A 19,262-nucleotide genomic window follows, 5' to 3' on the forward strand; every position below is an offset into this window, starting at 1 on the left:
ACATGATCTTTAAAAAAAAAAAAGATTTTATAAAACAAACTTATGGCTGCTAGTGGGAAGGGATAGTTAGGGAGTTTGGGATGGCCATGGACACTGCTGTGTTTAAATGGATAACCAACAGGGACCTGCTGCACAGCACAGGGAACTCTGCTCAGTGTCACATGGCAGCCTGGATGGGGGCGCTTGGGGGAGAGTGGATACGTGTATATGGATGGCTGAGTCCCTCTGCTGTCATCTGAAACCATCACAACATGTTAGTCAGCTATACCCCAATACAAAACACTCAAAAGAAAAAAAGTTTTTATTTTTAATTTTTTTAAACTGAAGTAGCATTGATTTACAATGTTGTGTCAGTTTGGGGTGTCCAGTAAAGTGATCCAGTTATTCATACATATTTTTTTCAGTCTCTTTTCCTTTACAGGTTGCTGCAAAATACTGAATAGAGTTCTATACTGTGCTATACTGCAGGTACATATTGTCTGTCTATTTTATATGTAGTAGTGGTATACGCTGATCCCAAATTCTTAAATTTATCCCTTCTCTCCCCTTTGGTAACCATAAGTTTGTTTTCTATTTCTGTGGATCTCTTTCTGTTTTGTAAATAAGTTCATTTATATCCTTATCTTTTAGATTCCACATATAAGCCACATCATTTGACCTTTGTCTTCCTCTAACTCACGTAAACTTAGTACAATGACCAAAGCTAAGAAATAAAGACTGGCACAATACTATTAAGTTCATTCAGATTTAAGCAGCTTTCCCCATAATGTCCTTTCTCTGTTCTGGGACCCAACCCAGGGTTCCAAACTGCACTCAGCTATTGTGGCCCTAACCTGCGACTCTTCCTCAATCTTTCTTCACCATTTGAGACCTGACACTTTGGTGAACGCTAGTCAATTACTTTGTACAGTGTCCCTGAACTTGAACTGAATTTCTTATGATTAGATGAGGTTGAGCATTTCTGGCAGGGACACTGCCAGATGACACTGTGTCCTTCCCATCAGGGAGGACATGATGTCAACGTGTTGTTACTGCTGACCTTAACCATGGCTACTTGGTTAGGTGATGTTTGTTGGGTTTCTCCACTGTAAGTTACCATTTTCCCCTTTGTAATTAATACATACATTGGGGGAGCTAAGATGAGAATATGCAAATATCCTTTTTCTCCTCAAACTCTTGCCCACTAATTTTAGTTGCCACTGGTAGCTCTTGCCGGCAACATTAACGTGGTGTTCAACTGACAGTTTCTGATTCTCTTATCCTGCTTCTACATTAACTAATTGAGCTTCTTCTATAAGAAAGGACTGTCTCTTCTCCCCCATTTATTTCTTTATCCATCCTCAGATACATCAGTGTTTCTTTATTCTATGGATTATAATCCAACGTTATTGTTATTCATTTTCTTGCTCAAATCGTTCCAGCTTTGGCCATCAAGACTTCTTTCAGGGCAGCTCCACGTTCCTGCTAAAAGCCTCTCTGTTCTTTTGAGCCCCTCCTTACTTGCTGGCACAAATACTTCAGGCACACAGTCTATTTTTCCTGCCCCAGTGCCTGAATCAACCACATCCCCAAAGACACTGGAGTTTCGAACATTATCTAATTACACTCTAGAAACATCACTCTGGCGGCAGCTTTGGGAGACGGGTGGAGCCTGAGCATAGAGGCAGACAGGCCAGCAGGGAGCCTGCCACAACTCAAAAACAGTGGAAACTCGAACCCAAGTGGTGGCGATGGCAGAGAGGAGACGGCTTCCAGAGACTTGAGAGGATGAAACGACAGGTCTTGGCGTTAACGTGACGCTGAAGGGAAAGGGATGAGGTGGCCTCCCTGACGACTCCCCCGGGTCCTCCTGGAGAGCCTGGTAGGACAGCAGCCACCACAGCGGACGAAGGACCACCCGCCTGGGGGTAGAGGGAGCAGGCCGGGCTGGGCTTGGGGTGGCTGCGCGCCCGGCCGTCAGATGGACGCGCTTGGGGCTCAGGCCAGAGGAGGAGATGAGACGGCGGAGGGGAGAGGGCAGGGCGAGGACACAGCCGGTGCCGCACCACGTCTGGGGACAGACAGGGGACCAGAAAAGGAGGCTGGGGGAATGGGACAAGAGGTGTCGAGAGCACGGTAAACCAAGGACGACACACACAGCAGACAGGTCGAGGAGGACGGGCACTTAAAAGTTTTCACCTAAGTCAGAAGGAGAAGAAATGCCATACGGTATCAGTTATACGTGGACTCTGAAATAGGACACACACGAACCCATCTATGAAACGGAAACAGAGACAGAACCGACTGCTGGTGGCCGAGGGCGGGGCACCGGCGAGGGTGGAGTGGGCGGCGGGGGCTAGCCGACGGAAGCTCTTATCCGTGGAGTGGGCACACAGCAAGGCCCTACGGGACAGCACGGGGAACTCTACTCACTACTCCATGAGAAACCGCAATGAAAAAGAACGTGTGTATATGTGTAACTGAATCACTCTGCTGTATGGCAGAAATTAACACAACATTGTAAATCAACTCTAAAAAAATCTTGTTTTTACCTGATTTGGCCATTATATTTAGCAGTTTTAGAAGAACAGTTTTAATGGAGTGAGAAGACAGGCGCCTACGGGCAGAGGTTGACACCAAGGAAGAGATACATACACGCTTCCTTCACAGACTGTCGGCACAAAGTCAAGAAAATCGTGCACTTGTTGGAAGAGGATGCAGAGTGTGTTTGCTTTTATCAGAAGCATTTATTTAACATTTGTGCATTGCCTATGTACTGGGTGCTGGAAAGGACTTAAGCATACTTTTATGTTCAGGAAAAGGAGCCAGAAAGGAATGAAAATTATTACCATTATTTTTTTAAGAACGAGGAAAAGGATACACTACAGAATGTCCTAGAAGGAAGAGATGAATATGGGGGCAGGGGGACAGAGCCAGGGAAGACTAACCTTGACTGTCAGCCTCTGCTCTCTGAAGACTGGCATGCAGATCATCACACAATATGTAAATAGCACTAAAGACGATCTCCAGAGTTAAAGATTTCATATCCAAATTTTAAAAAGATACTCTAGATCACGGCTGACACACTACAAACCACAGCCTGTTTTTGTATGCCCTTTCAACTAAAAAATTTTTTTTATATTTTAAAAGATTGTTGTTGAAACAAGAAACAAAGAATATGTGACTGAGATTGGATACAGACTGGAAAGCCTAAAATATTTCTGACCCTTTAGAGAAAAGTTTGCCAAACCCTGCTCTAAATATTTTCACAATAGCAAACATATAACATTTAAAAATTCAGCCTAAAAAAATAGTAATGATATGCAAAAGAGTAATAACTTTGAGAAACAACCTGGAAAAGTGACCAGGCAATGGCAATAAATATAAAGGAAAAAAAAAAAAATCAGATACATACTGTCAGGGTCTTGATATGATAATCCAGTCTTCCTGGACAGTAATCTGGCCTCATATAACAAGAACAAATCTGCTCTATCTTCAGATACAGATATGCCTGGGACAAAGTCCCTAATGTGGGTTTACCCACAAAAAATACAAGAAAAAGAACCAAGAATTTTGTTTTTTTTTCTAACTTGTTTATAGTGCTACTATTCAGGAGAAAAAAAAAAGAACTGAAAATTAAAAGGTCAAAGGGGAATGATGAAGCAAATTATATGGAACATCAATGATGTCATAATAAACAACTATTAAAAATGATTATGGGCATTACCTTGAGATATAAGAGGGATACAAAATGACTTCAAATGAAAAGATGACTCAGAAATCACATATATATGTGTGTGTATAGAGAGAGAGATTGCAACTGTGACACTATATTAGTGCACTGTTCAAAACCGGAACTCTGGCAGATGTAAATAACTGAACTCTGATGTGGTTTCCCATAAAACCTTTTGTATGAAAAAAAAAAGATTCTTAAAATGTAAATCCAGTTCTTATATGTTTCAAAGTAAAGCAGTCAGTAAAAAGTTACCTTTTAAAAGACAAGGTTTGAAAACGCATGTTAAAACTTTAAGATGAGTTCAAAGACAGAACCATGACGCAGCAACTTGAGAAGCAGAAAATTCTTCTAGGATGAAACAAGCCTGATTCCTTGTTCTGGTCACACCCTGGCCTTCTAGAAATAAAAGAAAGACATTCATGCCTCAACCTGTCAAACAATTCCAGATTTTCTACTTGGGTAAGATTTTTCAGGTGCTGCTTAGGAGAGGCTCCTCCTGTAACCTTAAGAGCCCATGGAAACGGCCATCTCAAGAGGAAATCCCTTTGGTTTGGGGGCACTCTTTTTTCTTTTTGGCTGCACCACATGGCTCGTGGGATCTTAGTTCCCGACCAGGGATCGAACTCACAACCCCTGTGTTGGAAGCTCCGAGTCTTAACCACTGGACCACTGGAGTGGTTGGGGGCACTCTTGGGGGCACTCTCACAAGTCTTCTCTAATTAAAAACTGGCAGATCTGGTTCTTCGTTGCTGCCGCACACAAATGGCACTGAATACTATTGAAATTTCTTATCACAGAAGTAGGTCCGTATTTCTCCTCACTTTCTGTTCCCTCTTCTCATAGAGTCAGAAGGAAGGTCTGCCTTTTCCAAGGCAAAATGGAACTCCTGATTTAAATTCAAAGGAGAAGTAAGAATTTATATGAATGTATTTTCATGTCTTTGTATTCTTCCTTTCAAAGCAGTTCAAACCAAAGCATTAAACGATGCTTAAGAAACTTTTCTTTTTGTAAAAAAAAAAAAGATAGTGGGAGTAGGAAAACAAAAACCCACTACGGCCTGAAATACACCCCCACCCCACCCCCGCAGCCCGCCACTGCCCTTTCAGTTCCCTTTAATAATGAGAGACAGCTCACGATGACTTTCACTTCAGCATCTCAAAACACTCTTTCTGTTTCTGGCGCCTCCTTCATTTATAATCTGTTAATAAATGTCTCTAAACAACCTGAAGCTGAAAATGCCTTCCAAAATGTTGTCACGGGAATGAATGCTTCTCTATTAATTCTTTAGTCATGTTGTGACAAAAGCTCTCTCTCTGGAGCTACTACTTTTGAAGAAAGAATTTGGTTCCTGCTCCCAGGTTTCTTGGCACCAGAAATGGGACTTTGTTGAGCTTGATTGCGCCATCTAAAGCGGTACAAAACTCAAGACTCTCTTCTGGGTTAAAATCTGTCCTAAGATGGTTTATTCTGCCCCTCTCCCCCAGTCCCCATACACGTTCAGCTATATAGTAAAATGCCTCGGCCAAAAGCTTCATCTCACTTCCAAGACATAGCATCCTGAACTCTCATCTCCTACTTCCTCATCGGCACTTAGACTGCAGGCAACTCAATTCTCTTACCTACAGACTTACTAATGGATCTAGTGCCTCTGGCCCTGGAGATAAAAGACGCTCTAAGGGCACCCAGTCCATCTGTCTGTTCTGTTTCTCCTTACTGAATCAGACAGACACATGCGGCACTGAAGGTACACACCATCCACCACAGAGAAGCCTGTAGGAGGGAGCGATTATTTGGCAAAACGGGAAAAATATTACAAAAGAAGGGATATTGGGTCCTGAAGGATGGAAAGGAATAAAAAGCGAGAGGTCAAGAGAGGCAGAGATGAGAAACGCATATATTCACAGATATGTGTCACACTCTGTAGAAGCTGCAACAACTAGAAGAGCCTGATTAAAGTGTTTCTGGAGCAACGCTACCTTGAACCGGACACCTCAGAGACCGATCGTAGTCCTCCCCATTCTTCACAGGCAGCTGGGTTCAAAACCTGTTAGCTCTTCCTTCTTCCTTCAGTCTAATTCCTGCATCCAAATAGCAGTCGGTTGATTTCTCCTTTAACGTCTACCTTGGCCACGACTGACATGGGGGCCTGGGTGCTGGGGCCTGAATCAGTCAGCAACTCTGTGGCCCTGGGAACAACCACCCACCAAGCTACCTTCTCAGAGCACAGCCCCGTTCCCATTACTGGTGTAATACCACTGCTTAACGACTGAGTAGAACTCTAGACGAACTGGCCGGGCACTGGAGAACACCATCCCAACTGGCCGTCTACCGCACTTCGCACCACTCCAGTCCAGCCCCCAGTCCAGCCCGCACGGCGTGCTGACCACCGTGAGCACACACCTGGCCCCTGCACGCACACCTGTGCTACCCGGGACCTTCTCTTTGCCCCTCTCTTCACCTGCCCCACCCAGCCTTCTACCTCTAACTCATCCCCAAGGCCAGGCTCCACTGTTTCCTCCTTGGCACCTTAAGGGTCAAGCAAGTGGCCCCTCCTCCTTGGAACGCCTGTGGCTGGAAGTATCTGTACCATTAAAACAGCCTCGGTTCCACACTTCGTCCTTTCACACCTGAGCTGTAAGCTCTGAGGACGGAGCCTGTACTTGACAGAGTCTTTGAGAGCTGTCCTTCATTGCCCAGTAAGTGACGACCAGCGTTGTTCACTGATAGGACGTGAACCAGGGCTCTCCTGGCTCTTCCCTTTTTCTCACCAAGTCCTACTGCTACTCCCTCTACTCCAGCCACTCCAACTCCACTGATGAAGCCAAGCCCAGGGAACTCCTATGTCCTGTCTGAACCATTATCAGTTCAGTTCAGTTGCTCATTTGTGTCCAAGTCTTTGTGACCCCATGGACTGCAGCACGCCAGGCTTCCCTGTCCATCACCAACTCCTGACGTTTGCTCAAATTCATGTTCATCAAGTCAGTGATGCCATGCAACCATCTCATCCTCCATTGTCCCCTTCTTCTCCTGCCCTCAATCTTTCCCAGCATCAGGGTCTTTTCCAATGAGTCAGTTCTTCATGTCAGGTGGCCAATGCATTGGAGTTTCAGCTTCAGTATGAGTCCTTCCAATGAATATTTAGGAGTGATTTCCTTTAAGACTGACTGGTTTGACCTCCTTGCAGTCTAAGGGACTCTCAAGAGTCTTCCCCAACACCACAATTTGGAAGCATCAATTCTTTGGCACTCAGCCTTCTTTACGGTCCAACTCTCACATCCATACATGACTACTGGAAAAACCATAGCTTTGACTAGATGGACCTTTGTCGGCAAACTAATGTCTCTGCTTTTTAATACGCTGTTTAGGTTGGTCATAGCTTTTCTTCCAAGGAGCAAGCATCTTTTAATTTCATGGCTGCAGTCACCATCTGCAGTGATTTTGGAGCCCAAGAAAATAAAGTCTGTCACCGTTTCCATTGTTTCCCCATCTATTTGCCATGAAGTGATGGGACCAGATGCCATGATCTTAGTGTTTTGAATGTTGAGTTTTAAGTCAGCTTTTCACTCCACTCTTTCGCTTTCATCAAGGGGCTCTTTAGTTCTTCACTTTCTGCCGTAAGGAAGGTGGCATCTGTGTATCTGAGATGCATATCTGATTGCGTATTCTCCCGGAAATCTTGATTCCAGCTTGTGCTTCACCCAGCCCAGCATTTCGCATGATGAACCATTCTAGCACCCTCCAAAATGCCTCTCATCAACGCCTGACCTAAACTCTTCTGATAAAATCTAAACTATCTCACACAGACTAAACTATATTGGAAAAAAAGTTTGCGGTCCCTTTCCTGTATCTGCCACCTGCCCAGCCAGCTCCCAACATACAGCCCTCTGGGAAGTGTTCCAGCGGGAGCTGGGCCTTGGTGGGGGTAGTGTGCACACCGCTCTGAACTCAGGGCTATGAGGCCCTGCTGCCCCCAGCCTGGATTCCTGCAGCTCCACCAACTGCGCATCATCTCCTTGGGCTGGTGTTCCAATCCAATCGTGAATCGGATCACAGCACTTCGGTTCCCTCTGCTCTCCCTGTGGCCCCCAGCTCTGCCCACACTGACTCTCCCTCCTCCACACCCCCTCCAGATCTCAGGTTAGACAGCTCTTCCTCAGAGTGGTGCTCCCCCACCTGGTCCACCCCTCCCATCTCTCTGTAACGAGATCTCTTCATTGTCTGCCTCGCCAGCCGAAGTCCACGGATCCAGAGCCCTGGAGGCCCAGGGCATGGCAGCACTGTGCATAAATGCAATGCTCAAGAAAAGTTTAATGAATGATCAAGCATTTAGGAAACTTTTGACCAAGGATCTATATTCTCTACTTAAAAACAGCTGTTTCTGCAAATGTAATGAATGGGGGTTACTAACACAGTAGCGAATGATTAGATGAGTCATTTAAGTATACTTTTTAGAGCAGACTTTCAGAAGTAAATCCTCTGAAAATAAAATCAATCTCTTCTCTTTCCGTTCTTGAAATTCTGGTACTACCACACCACACAATATCATGTAAAATTAAGTGAACATCAAAGATAACTTAACAAGCTCACAAGCTCACAAGCACATGGGTTAAAGGGTGATGACATTTCTAGAGAATGTTCCGACAGCTGCGACGGTGATGTCCGTTTTCCTAACTCCCCTTCCTATCAATAGGGAAAAAGACCAGGAAGTCAGGAAGCAGAGCGTCTCCTTTGCTTCTGCTCCACTGCAGGACTGAGAGAAATTCACAGGAAGAGAAACTCTTCCTGTGACTAACAGATGAAACATTCAAGACAACGATGGCTTCTGCTGGCCTCCAACTCAGCCCACTGAAGCAAAAGTGGGCTCTAGCGAGGAGAGAGCAGCAAACAGTGATCACTGACTTTGCTTTCTAAGGATTTTCTTGCTCTTCCCAATCCCACCTCCTCACACTGCCAGCCACTCACAGTGAATGGGCTCAAAGCGGTAGATAAGATGCAGACCAAACTCACACCTTAAATGTGAGGTTTCTCCAATTCAGAGAACTGACTGTTTTGTACAATTCAAGTGACAAAGGTCTGAAAATATTTTGAGCTCAATAATACATGACAATTTAGAATTATTCAGAGGCAGAGGCACTTGGTTACTGATGAATGTGAATGTGACTATAAAACTATGTTTTACAATATTTCTACTCACGTTAACACAAAAATTGCAAGTGCAAATGGTCTTTAAAAATAATCACAAAATACTTATGAGCAAAAATGTACATTTAAAGTTCTATATCCATTAGCACATTAACTGTACAAAGAAAAAAAAAAGCACATTGTATTGGTCTATACCCCATTACAACAGTCTATTTTTAAAAAGCAGTCTTCCCCTCTTCCACTTGATACGCGCTGCCTCTTAAAGCTTTATTGCCTGAAGGCCAACTCTTTTATCTAACAAAATATTTCCCTGAGATCTTATTTTCCCTGAGTATTCTATTTTCTTAAAATCTCTGAAAGGAAGGAAAAAAAATTACAATTTATTCCCAAAGAGAATTGAAAGCAGCAAACATTAGACCATCATTCTACGGTGAAGACATTCTTTGGCAATAAACGCTGAGGAAGACAACTTCAGTCTCCGCTCTTCTGAGCACAGGGGTCAGGAACTCCAGTTGAGCGATGAAGGACATTTAGAAGGACACACTACCTTCACCCTCCACACGGCTGTGGTTGCCAGCTTTACCAGAGCCTTTGATCTCCTTCCTTCTTTGGACCCATCCTGTTTTAGGAGGCAGACAACCCATGGGAAGCACTCAGAATTCAAGGTTGCAACCGTAACCTGCTCCTTGTCACACTCACACCCTGCATCTCCACCCTTAACCTAGAATTCCAACTTACAAATTATTCATTTATATCATAGCTCGAGCATACAAAATGATAGACTTGTGTTCTTCCAAAGGATGATGCCACTCCCCAAAGGACTCAGAAGCAAAACAACTCCTTATTTGTCCTAATTATGTTTTCTTTATGGAATATAACTAGAGTTTAAGCCTCACTTTGATATCATGAGACAGACTGATTAATAGTTTAAACAACAGATAAGGTGGTTTTATAATCTAGATGCTTGGTCTATATTATCCAAACCTAAATCCTTGGATAGCAAGGAGATCAACCAGTCAATCCTAAAGAAAATCAACACTGAATATTCATTGGAAGGACTTGCTGCTGAAGCTGAAGCTCCAATACTTTGGCCACCTGATGTGAAGACCCAACTCATTGGAAAAGATCACACTGCTGGGAAAGACTGAAGGCAGACAGAGAAGGGGGGCAGCAGAGGGTGAGATGGTTGGATGGCATCACCAACTCGATGGACATGAATCTGAATAAAGTCCAGGAGATTGCGGAGGACAATGGAGCATCGCCTGCTGCAGTCCATGGGTGGCACAGAGTCAGACACCACTTAGCAACTGAACAACAAAAAATCTGCGAAGCCAGAATTCCTATGTGGAAAAGCACTTCGCTCAACTCTCTAAATTATATAATAAAAATTACTTTAAGAACACTGAAGAGAACTTGCAGAAGAAAATGGCAACTGGAAGAAGAGGCAGAAGCCAGAGGGCACAGTTAAGACAGGGAGAGGTTACCAGCTGGCATTCAGTGGTGCTCAGATTTAAAGATGCACCTCTGCCACACTGCTTTTTACTCAAAGTAACAAGTCTTGGGCAAGCTATACAATAAGTCTAAACATTCAACACTTCTCTTACGTTAGATCCCTTACTCTAACAAGAATTGTATTGATCTGTTTCATCATTTGAAACCTTCCAAGAACCTGTCCAGAATTGGAGCATTCGCTGCTACTAAGAGTGATAACTGCTGCCTTGTATATATAAATGGGTATCTTTCAGCTGAAATGAGTAATCTATGCTAAACTCAGACCTCCAACTTACAAGCTCTTGGTTTTCTTAGGAACCCTGAGAAAATCTTTCTTTGATCTTCTGAAAGAGAACATGCTTCAATACTGGTTTCAGAAAATCTCACATTAAGAACAAGGTTTAATCCAATACTAAAGTTAGAGGAGGAAGAAGAGGGAGGAGAGGCGGAGGAGGGGGAGGAGGAAAGAGGAGAATGGAGATGATCATTTTGAACGATGTGACTGAAGCTGTTCAGGGCAGATTTCATCTTTTTAAGCAGTTGTTAAGGATGCCTTACAGTAAACGGATAGAAACAAACAAGGCCAAACACGGCCTAGATCCATTAATAAGATGTTCAAGCCCAGTGTATTTTCCATCACCATCAGAGCGCAGCATGAGTAGGTACAGTTGATTGAAAGATTGCTCAGGATCAGTAAGCATCTCAGAACCTGGAGTTTCCAGCTGAACCCGTGAGGACTAAGAAACCTAACAGGTCACAATCACTATGCAAAACCCTTATGTAATCATTCATGAGCTGCTTTGAGACTCAAGCACAAGTGAAAGAAAAGAGACTTCAGGACTGAAAGCTTGCTCTGCACACATCAGACAAAACTAATAGACATCAGTGCTCAGAAACTAAAGGGCGGGTTTCAAGTACCCAAGGAAAGGATGACAACAATTTCCACATTACCACGAAACTTGGACTCCCACAGGTATCATATTAGTCTCGTTAAGAAGTTTCATCAGCATCATCTATGAGTCAAATTTTAGATTTAAACGGCAAAACAGGCTCATCAATACTTAGGCCTTGGAACGCATCCAAATTAACAGCATAAAATAAACGCTCGTAACAAAAGAACTCTATAGAGCTACAGAGCTACATATGCAGCAGAATATGCAACAAGTCCTGCATGACAAGGCAAAGGGAAGGCTGTAACATCAATGTGCAACAAAATTAAAAAAAAAAAAAAAATCTTTTTAGCCATATTGCATAGCATGAGGGATCTCAGTTCCCCAATCAGGGATGGAACCTGCACCCGCGGCAGTGGAAGCTCTGAATCTTAACCACTGGACTACCAGGGAGTCCCAACAAAACTACAGATGGTACAATAAAGCGGTAAGACAGAGACAGACACACAGAGCAGAGCAAACACAGCACAGAGCCCGATCAACCTCGCTTCACAGACGAGCAGACCAGACTAAGGCCCATACAGCTGTCCAAGAAGATCCAGGCTGGAGTCCAGGCCCAATGGCTCCACTCCACACCCACTAGACCAGCTTTTTCTCAAAACACAAGGGACAGAAGTCGCCATTCTTACTGTTGGCTAACTTATCACAAGGTCCAAATTCTTGGGAATCTTTCTTTCCTTTACTCTCTGGGGCTAAAAGCTAAACAAACTCCTGTTCCAACAGATTCCCTAGGAAAACCAAAATTCCCCAAAGTGGATATGGGACTGGAACCTGTACAGAGCCCTATTATACCACCACAGAACCACACGGCAATTCACTTGCAAATTCTTTCACAGACATCACACCCCAAGAGCCACAGTTTATGAAAGAGAGGAGGGCGAACTCCACACCAGATCAAGGGAATTGTGCCAGAATGAGAAGAGCCTAAGACATGAAGCAAAGCAAACTTTGCAATACTCAGGAGAAAAGGAAATTTCCTACAAGCCTCAGGGAACCTTTCCCAGAAGGTCTCATGGTTGCTGAGAAAGGAAAGGGTTGCTGCGGGTTGTCATTATAGCTCTGAATTCAATGTCATCATTCTTAAAGGTCGTCAGCTACGTTTAGATTGTTTTTTTGCCAACAAACCGAAGTGAAAATACCATTCAGGGATCATGAGAAAGTGCTGGGCAGAGGGCATGCCGGGAAAGCAGCATCCCACGGTAAGCTGTGGGGAGTGACGAGCTCTGGGAGTCTCTGCCCATCCTCCCTGGAGCACCTCAATCTTCGGAGGTGTGACACGTGCCCCACCCAGCCTTCCTTCAGGTGATCATTAGGAGTTTGTTGCTGAACTGAGGTTTTCCTGCCTTTTTCCTTTTATAATGAAAGTCTTCTGGTGCTAAGACGATCAGGAGGAAAAACAAATGCTAAACCAAAGATAAAGCACAGGAAAAGATTAAAACCAAGTTAGGCTAAAAGACTTTTTATATGGAGTAAAAAGTATGCCAAATGATTTGCTTCAATTCCTACAGCCACAAAGTTGGATTGGTTCCCTTGGCTGATAATACAGAAACAATATATAACATTGTTTCTGAGCCACACAACTTCAGACACCTATGACACTTACTAAAATCAGGCAAACTGGAGACTAAACAAAACTCAGACTACCAAATTTGCAAACACCCAATCCATTCATTAATGACATCGCAGACCTAAGTGTTTACGCTTCAAAAGGGAAAGTAAGAAACATCAAGTTCTAGAACATACCAATTCATTTTGTTTCACTATAACTCCTTAAAGTTTCACTCAAACAAAATGGACATATTATAAAAGTCCAATATAATCAGCATCAAAAAGTAAACAGTTCGTTTCTAAATACTAATATAAAGTAGTCTTATTACTTTGAAGAAACCTTGAGACTGATAATTTTAAAAGAACCCCAGGAACAAATATACAGCTTCAATGACCAAATAAACCTACAGCAGTCAATCAGTCCCTGAAAAAACACATACTGACCAGTTCATATTTACCTAGAAAATGTCAAAAATAACTGCCCTACCTACTGTGCAAGATGGCTGAAAATAAAAATCAAAATGAGACAGTATGTGAAAGTACTTAATAAACAAAGTCAGTAAGAGAGCTTACACAAAGACTAGTTAAACGCAAATAATGCTATAACTTGGTATGGTAAACAAGAAGGAGACTAGGTACCACTAACCTGGAGTCTGATCCTAGTTGAATCACTAAGTGCTGGTAACCTCACTGTAATATAAACCACTAATGCCCACCGTGTTCCATTTTTTTAATTGGAAGGTTAACAGAATTGGACTAGAGGGTTTGAAGTCCCTTTTGGCTCTGCTACTATGATCGCTAATATTTCTCACCTAAATTACTACTAGTATAAACTAATATTACTGAATATTATCATATGTGCCACTATGTCACAAGCAGATAACCCCATCTTTCCTAACTTGGCAGATACAGCAGTGATACCTTGCCAGTGATACTTCTGGAGACCTGTGTGCAGACCTGTGAGGGGTTTAAAGCCCAGTTACCTATTTCTGCACAGGGTTGGTCCAAGATTAAATGAGAGGAAGACACATTTTATCCCTCATTGATCAGACTAGTGGGCTGAAGCCGAGATGAAGTCATCTACTGACAACTCGAAAAAGAGTGAAAGCTGGGAGCACAAAGCAGGTGCAGGGCTCTTCTCCATCAGAGACAACTGAGCGTCTGAGATGGAAATGAACCAGAACCGGTCCCCTCACGTCCAGTCGGCTGTGGCAAAAAGGAAGGCAGTCCCTGCTTCCACTCATCTGCTAACCACCAGGCACTGGTCCTTCTGCATGCCAGGGATGTGGAAACGAACAAAAGCAAAGTCCCTGGCCTCATGGAGCTTACACTGTGGTTGGGGAAGAACCACAAAGTAAATGAGTAAAATGCAGGGTATGTTATCGTGGTAAGGGCTATGGAGAAAAATGAAGCATGCCAAGGGAACAGAGAGCATGTATTTGGTGATTCACGGTTTTCTTTTAAGCCAGCTGGATGCCACTTACAGAACGACAAGAATGCATCTAAAGTAGTTTTCCTCAGCATTTCCTCAAACAAGGAGTTCTCTGTACACAGGAAGATGCTAGCCTGCTGATCCCAATTTTATATTGATTGCTCAAAAGCTCTCAACTGCCAGCCGTGAGCTATCTGTCACGTGAGCAATCGAAACCCCACACTAACATTAACTCACCCCAAGCCCACCTTTGAAATCCACAGAGTGCAAATAGATTTTAAGAAAGAGAGCCAGGAAGAGCCAGAAGTTACCAGAAATTAGTTGAAATGCTTCTGACGAGGCACAGATGTCTCTTAACGCACAGGTTAAAAGGCAATTTGTGTGCCGAGGTCTGCTAGGACAAGGCATTGAGTCTACAGCACACATCATTTTGCTTTTTTCTGACCTGTCAATTCTAGTGACATTCTCTACTATTAGTCTATATTTAACGAGCTTACTGGGCAGTTTCTCCAGCTTTTAGCATTTTCTCCATCTTTTATTAAAAGAGCAACTCAGTCTGCAAGAAAGTTCCTACAACATACCAGCCCCTGCAAGACGTGATACCCTTGTATGAACACTGTCCTATCCACCTTCAAATCACCTCGTTAGTTGAGCTGACAAAACAGGCTGATCTTCGTTTTAAAATGCCTTCTCTAAATCGCTAAAATCTCATCATGGTCCTCCGGTTGTATAACAGCATCCTGAGAATGACAGTAAGTCTTTCGAAATGTGCGACAGCTTACTGTAACGTCCATCTATAAGACACTGCCCTTTTTTTTAAACGAGGACCCACAGGGGTGGCAAAGTCACTTTTGCGAAGAGCCCGGGCCTGGAGTGGAGGTGGGGGCGGGGGGGGGGGCGGGTCGGGCCGTCCATCCTAAGAAAAACATCCCATGGGTTTTCCCTCTGCCCGCACCGGAGGGGAGGCGTGTGTTCGGCTTCTCCGTGGGAGGGGCGCTCCCTGGCCGCGTTCGCGGCGCGGGGCCCAGCCCACCGCGCGTCGATTCCGAGGCGAACGGCAAACTTAAGCCGGGATCCGCTGGCCGGGCCCCCGGCGAGGGGACAGGCTCTCCCCGGCGCCGCCCCGCCCTGCGCGCGGGTGCGGGCCCGGGTCCGGCCCAGCACAGCGTCTGGGGGCCTCGGAGGCCGGGCGGCGGGGACCCGAGGAGCGAGGGACGGCAGCGGTGGGGACTGCGGTCCAGGGTCCGCTCCAGGGAGCAGGGCCGGGCCTCGGGGCGGCTGTCCTGGGGGAGTGAGGCCCGGCGGCCGGGGCGTCTCCCGGGAGGCACAACGAGCCGAGAGCTGACCACAGGGACCCCGGCGGCCGGCGGGGGTTGGGGACCTGGGGCTCCGCGCCCCGCCCCCGGGCCCGGGGCTGCGCGGCCCCGCCCGGCCCCCGCCTCACCTGATGTACGGGCTGGCGGCAGCCAGGATATTCTTCTGCACCGGGATCTCCTCCCCGTCGAGGACCAGGTGCGCGTCGCAGAAGCGGGACTCCTCCCGGAACGAGCTCAGCGCGCGCAGCAGGCGCGTGGCGTGCTGAGGGTCGGACACGGCGCTGCCCTCGGCCATCGCGGCACCCGCTCCTCCGCCCGCCCGTGGGGGCTCTGGAAGTCGCCCCGCCGGACCCCGCGAGCCGCCTGCGCTCGGCGCGCGCCCAGTCCGCTCGGCCCGCGCGCGCCCCGCCCGCTCGGCCCCGCGCTCGGCGAAGCGAGATCCAGCCCGAGCCTCCGGAACGCGCTTGCGCCGTCCGCCCTGCGAGCGGCCGGCGCCTTTAAGGAGCCGCGGCGTTGCGTCATTTCTCCGCGACGCCCCCGTGCCCTCCTCTCTCTCTCCGTCCCGCCCTCCGTCGCCGGAGGCGGCCAATCAGAAGCCTCGTTCCCCTCCAGAATGCCCCGAGCCCGGAACTGGCGCTGCCTGGGCGCGGGTCGGCGGCTGAGAGCTATCTCTGCAGCGCTGGGAGGGTGTGCGCGCGCGCCGGCGCTCCAGGGTTAAGTCCGTGGCTCTGGCGCCGTGAATCTGAATCCGAGCCTCGGTTCCTCCGCTCACTAGCCGTGTGACCATGGGTAAGGTGCCCATCCGCAGTTTGTCTTTCTGCAAGATGAAGATGATTTCTTAGGTGTTGTTGCGGGCTGATGTGAGACAACCGCACGTAAAAAAGGGCGCACTAGGTGTAGCTTTCATTATTTACGAGAGAAAAGGCGCTTCCCAGATAAGAGCACAGAGATCCGAGAAAGCCAGCCCCGAAAAGAGCGTTTGGGTTGCGGGCCCGGGAGGGAAATGCAGCGGATGAAGCTGAAGACGTAAGCGAGACTTCTTTGGCTTAACGGTCGGGAGGTTGGTCTTGATCCCATAGATGGTAGGAACCGTGATAGGGTTTTTCACGAAGATCGAGCTGCTGCGTGGAGAACTGGAGGGTGGGATTGGATGCCAACGGTAGAAACGTGGTTAAATATTGCCTTACTTGAGGGAAGGGACTGGTGGCCTAGATGGAAGGGTGATGATGGAGGTGGGCAGTAGCTGATGGCTTTAAAAGAACAGGCAGAATTAGGAGGGGGAGGGAGTCCTGGGTAATGTTCTGGATTGAGTAGCTGCGTGATGTTGGTACCTTTCAGAGAGAGACAGAAACGCTGAAGGAGTGGAAGGTAGAGAGCCCAGACACAGGTGGGCTCTGTACAGGTGTGACCAGGCTCCCCCACCCAGTCAGGATCAAAGTGCTGACAGGAAGCAAGTGTGGGACAGCTCTGTCTGCAGAGCAAGCCCTACACTGTCAGAGATTTCTGGGAAGGCTGCTAAGGGCACATGGGAACGTGAAATGTAGCCCCCGTTTTGTCCAAACGTTAGGGACTCCACAAGCTCCTAAGGAATTAGCAGTTTTACCAGGGCCAAAGGCCCAAAGAACATGGTCAGTATTCCAGATAGGCTGGGATAGGGTTTTCAGTGGATCAGCTTAGGTTTTTCCTTCAGCCAACTCAAAGGCCCCAATAAAGTCTGGCATCTTTACCCTGAACCAGCCAGGGGTTTGGGGTTACTGGCAGGAATCAGGGTATTTAACTCTGGTGGAGTCACTGACCAAAGAATAGATAGGGAGAAGGAAGTTACTAGAGGGCTTCCCTGGTGGCTTGGCTGGTAAAGAAACAGCCTGCAACGCAGGAGACCCCGGTTGGATTCCTGGATCAGGAAGGTCCCCTGGAGAAGGGATAGGCTACCCACTCCAGTATTCTTGGACTTCCCAGGTGGCGATAAAGAATCTACCTGCAATATGGGAGACCTGGGTTGGGAAGATCCCCCTGGAGGAGAGCATGGCAACCCACTCCAGTATTCTTGCCTGGAGCCTGGTGGGGTACGAGTCCATGGGGTCGCAAAGAGTCGGACACGATTGAGTGACTAAGCACAGTGGAAAATCCAGACATTTCTAGACCAGTATTATGGATAAAATGATTAAAACATCTAGGATTGGCTACAAAACAATATGAAGGGAAGGAGGGAAGTAGGTGGGGGTATAAATGAATCAAAGGTGGCTATGAGTTACTCCTATTAAAGCTGTGTCATAGATATGTGGAGATTCGTTGTGCTAGTCTCCGTATTTGTTTGTATGTGGTAAAATGTCATAATGCAAAGTCAACAAGATAAGCGGCTAGAGCTTATATCCTCCATGATATCTGCCCAGTATCCCTGGGAACAGTTGAAACCCTTCTTCCTTGAAGTTGTTGCTGTACTTTGAACATTGCTCTGGCAGGAAAATTACTGTAAGGGGTTTATTTGCCTATCTTGCCTGCTAGCTTGTAAATTTAGTGCATCTCCATTTCCAGGTGCCAAGTCCACCGCCTAGCCCTGTTAGTGCTCAGTGGATGTTGGATGGATGGAGGGATTTTAAAAATTGTGAATACCGGGCATTTAATAAATGTTTTCTGAATTGCAATCTGTTTTTAGTTTCTTTGTGTTTGTCTTCTTTCTCAGCTGGGTTGTTGCTGGAGTCAAAAATGATACATATGACAGAAGGCCTTCATATCAAATATGTAGGTACTTGATAAACACTTACTTGGAATTAGTTGGAATGCTGATCTAGTCTTCGAATGTCAGCGGTTCCAAAACAAAGAGCTCAAATAACAGAATCACCCTCAGGTAACCGGTTTTCCCAGAATGGGAGTGTTGCCTTAGTTGAAGTAACTGGAGGTGAATGGGGATTAGTCAGGCAGGTTCTTCCCGGTAGAGGTGAAACTTCTCTGATGTTTTGACAGAAGGAAGGTATAGGAGGGCCTGGGCAGAGGGTTGTAGACAGACCAACATCAATCAGGGCAGCCTCCCACCTGACACCTGACAGGGGAAAGGCAGTTGCTGGCTTGAGAGGTTCCCCTGTGCAGCAGGCAGATGGACAGAAGACCGTGTAAATGTTCTCCATTCCATCCCCACAGTTGCAGTATTCCCCGCCAACCACCTGCCTGAATCACTCACATTCACCCTTCAAAACCCAGCTCAGTGACCTTCGGAGGACCTCCAGCCAGCTTCTCGGGCAGAGTCCCTGTGCTGCACCGTGTTTTTGCCTTCTTCTGTTCTGCACTTAGCTGGCAACGCTGTAATTCACCGCTGTATACTTGGTTTGCGAGCTCCTCCAGGGTAGGAGCTGTGTTGTATTTACCTATTTCGAGGGACTTGCACAGTGCCTGGTGCTTAGTGGGTGCCCACTGAATGCCTCACATAATCAGAGGTGGCAAGTTGGGTGAAGGAGCATGGGCGGGAGACTGTAACACAGTAGGGGCAGGTGGTCCCACAGGGAGTTAGGTGGGAGGCCATCCTGCACTGCCAGCTGATGGCTCCAGGAGATAAGGGGCCAGTGGTGCCAAATCCAATAATTTTTCAAAAGATCTGAAAATTCAGATCCACATGTGCAGTGTCCCAGTTTTTCAACATTAGCCACACATTCCATTTGAGGGACAAAAAAAAA

At 46.3% G+C, this 19,262-nt stretch overlaps 1 protein-coding gene and 1 long non-coding RNA gene across 2 annotated transcripts in view; one reads left to right on the plus strand and one right to left on the minus strand.

Annotated features, from left to right (window-relative positions):
* The window catches only part of GAN (gigaxonin), a 52,318-nt gene extending 36,287 nt beyond the window's left edge, over positions 1-16,031 (minus strand). The window contains exon 1 of the mRNA XM_027513946.1: positions 15,723-16,031. Coding sequence (XP_027369747.1) covers positions 15,723-15,889 — 167 coding nt within the window. The 5' untranslated portion in view covers positions 15,890-16,031. The remainder of the gene's footprint in view (positions 1-15,722) is intronic.
* A 203-nt stretch (positions 16,032-16,234) lies between these two features.
* On the plus strand, positions 16,235-18,239 carry LOC113875501. Its single transcript, XR_003506258.1, has 2 exons — positions 16,235-16,383; positions 17,554-18,239. It is a non-coding gene; the product is annotated as an uncharacterized LOC113875501 (long non-coding RNA).
* Positions 18,240-19,262: the final 1,023 nt, after the last annotated feature.

Source organism: Bos indicus x Bos taurus, chromosome 18 (genome assembly GCF_003369695.1).
Source record: "Bos indicus x Bos taurus breed Angus x Brahman F1 hybrid chromosome 18, Bos_hybrid_MaternalHap_v2.0, whole genome shotgun sequence".
Taxonomy (NCBI): domain Eukaryota; kingdom Metazoa; phylum Chordata; class Mammalia; order Artiodactyla; family Bovidae; genus Bos; species Bos indicus x Bos taurus.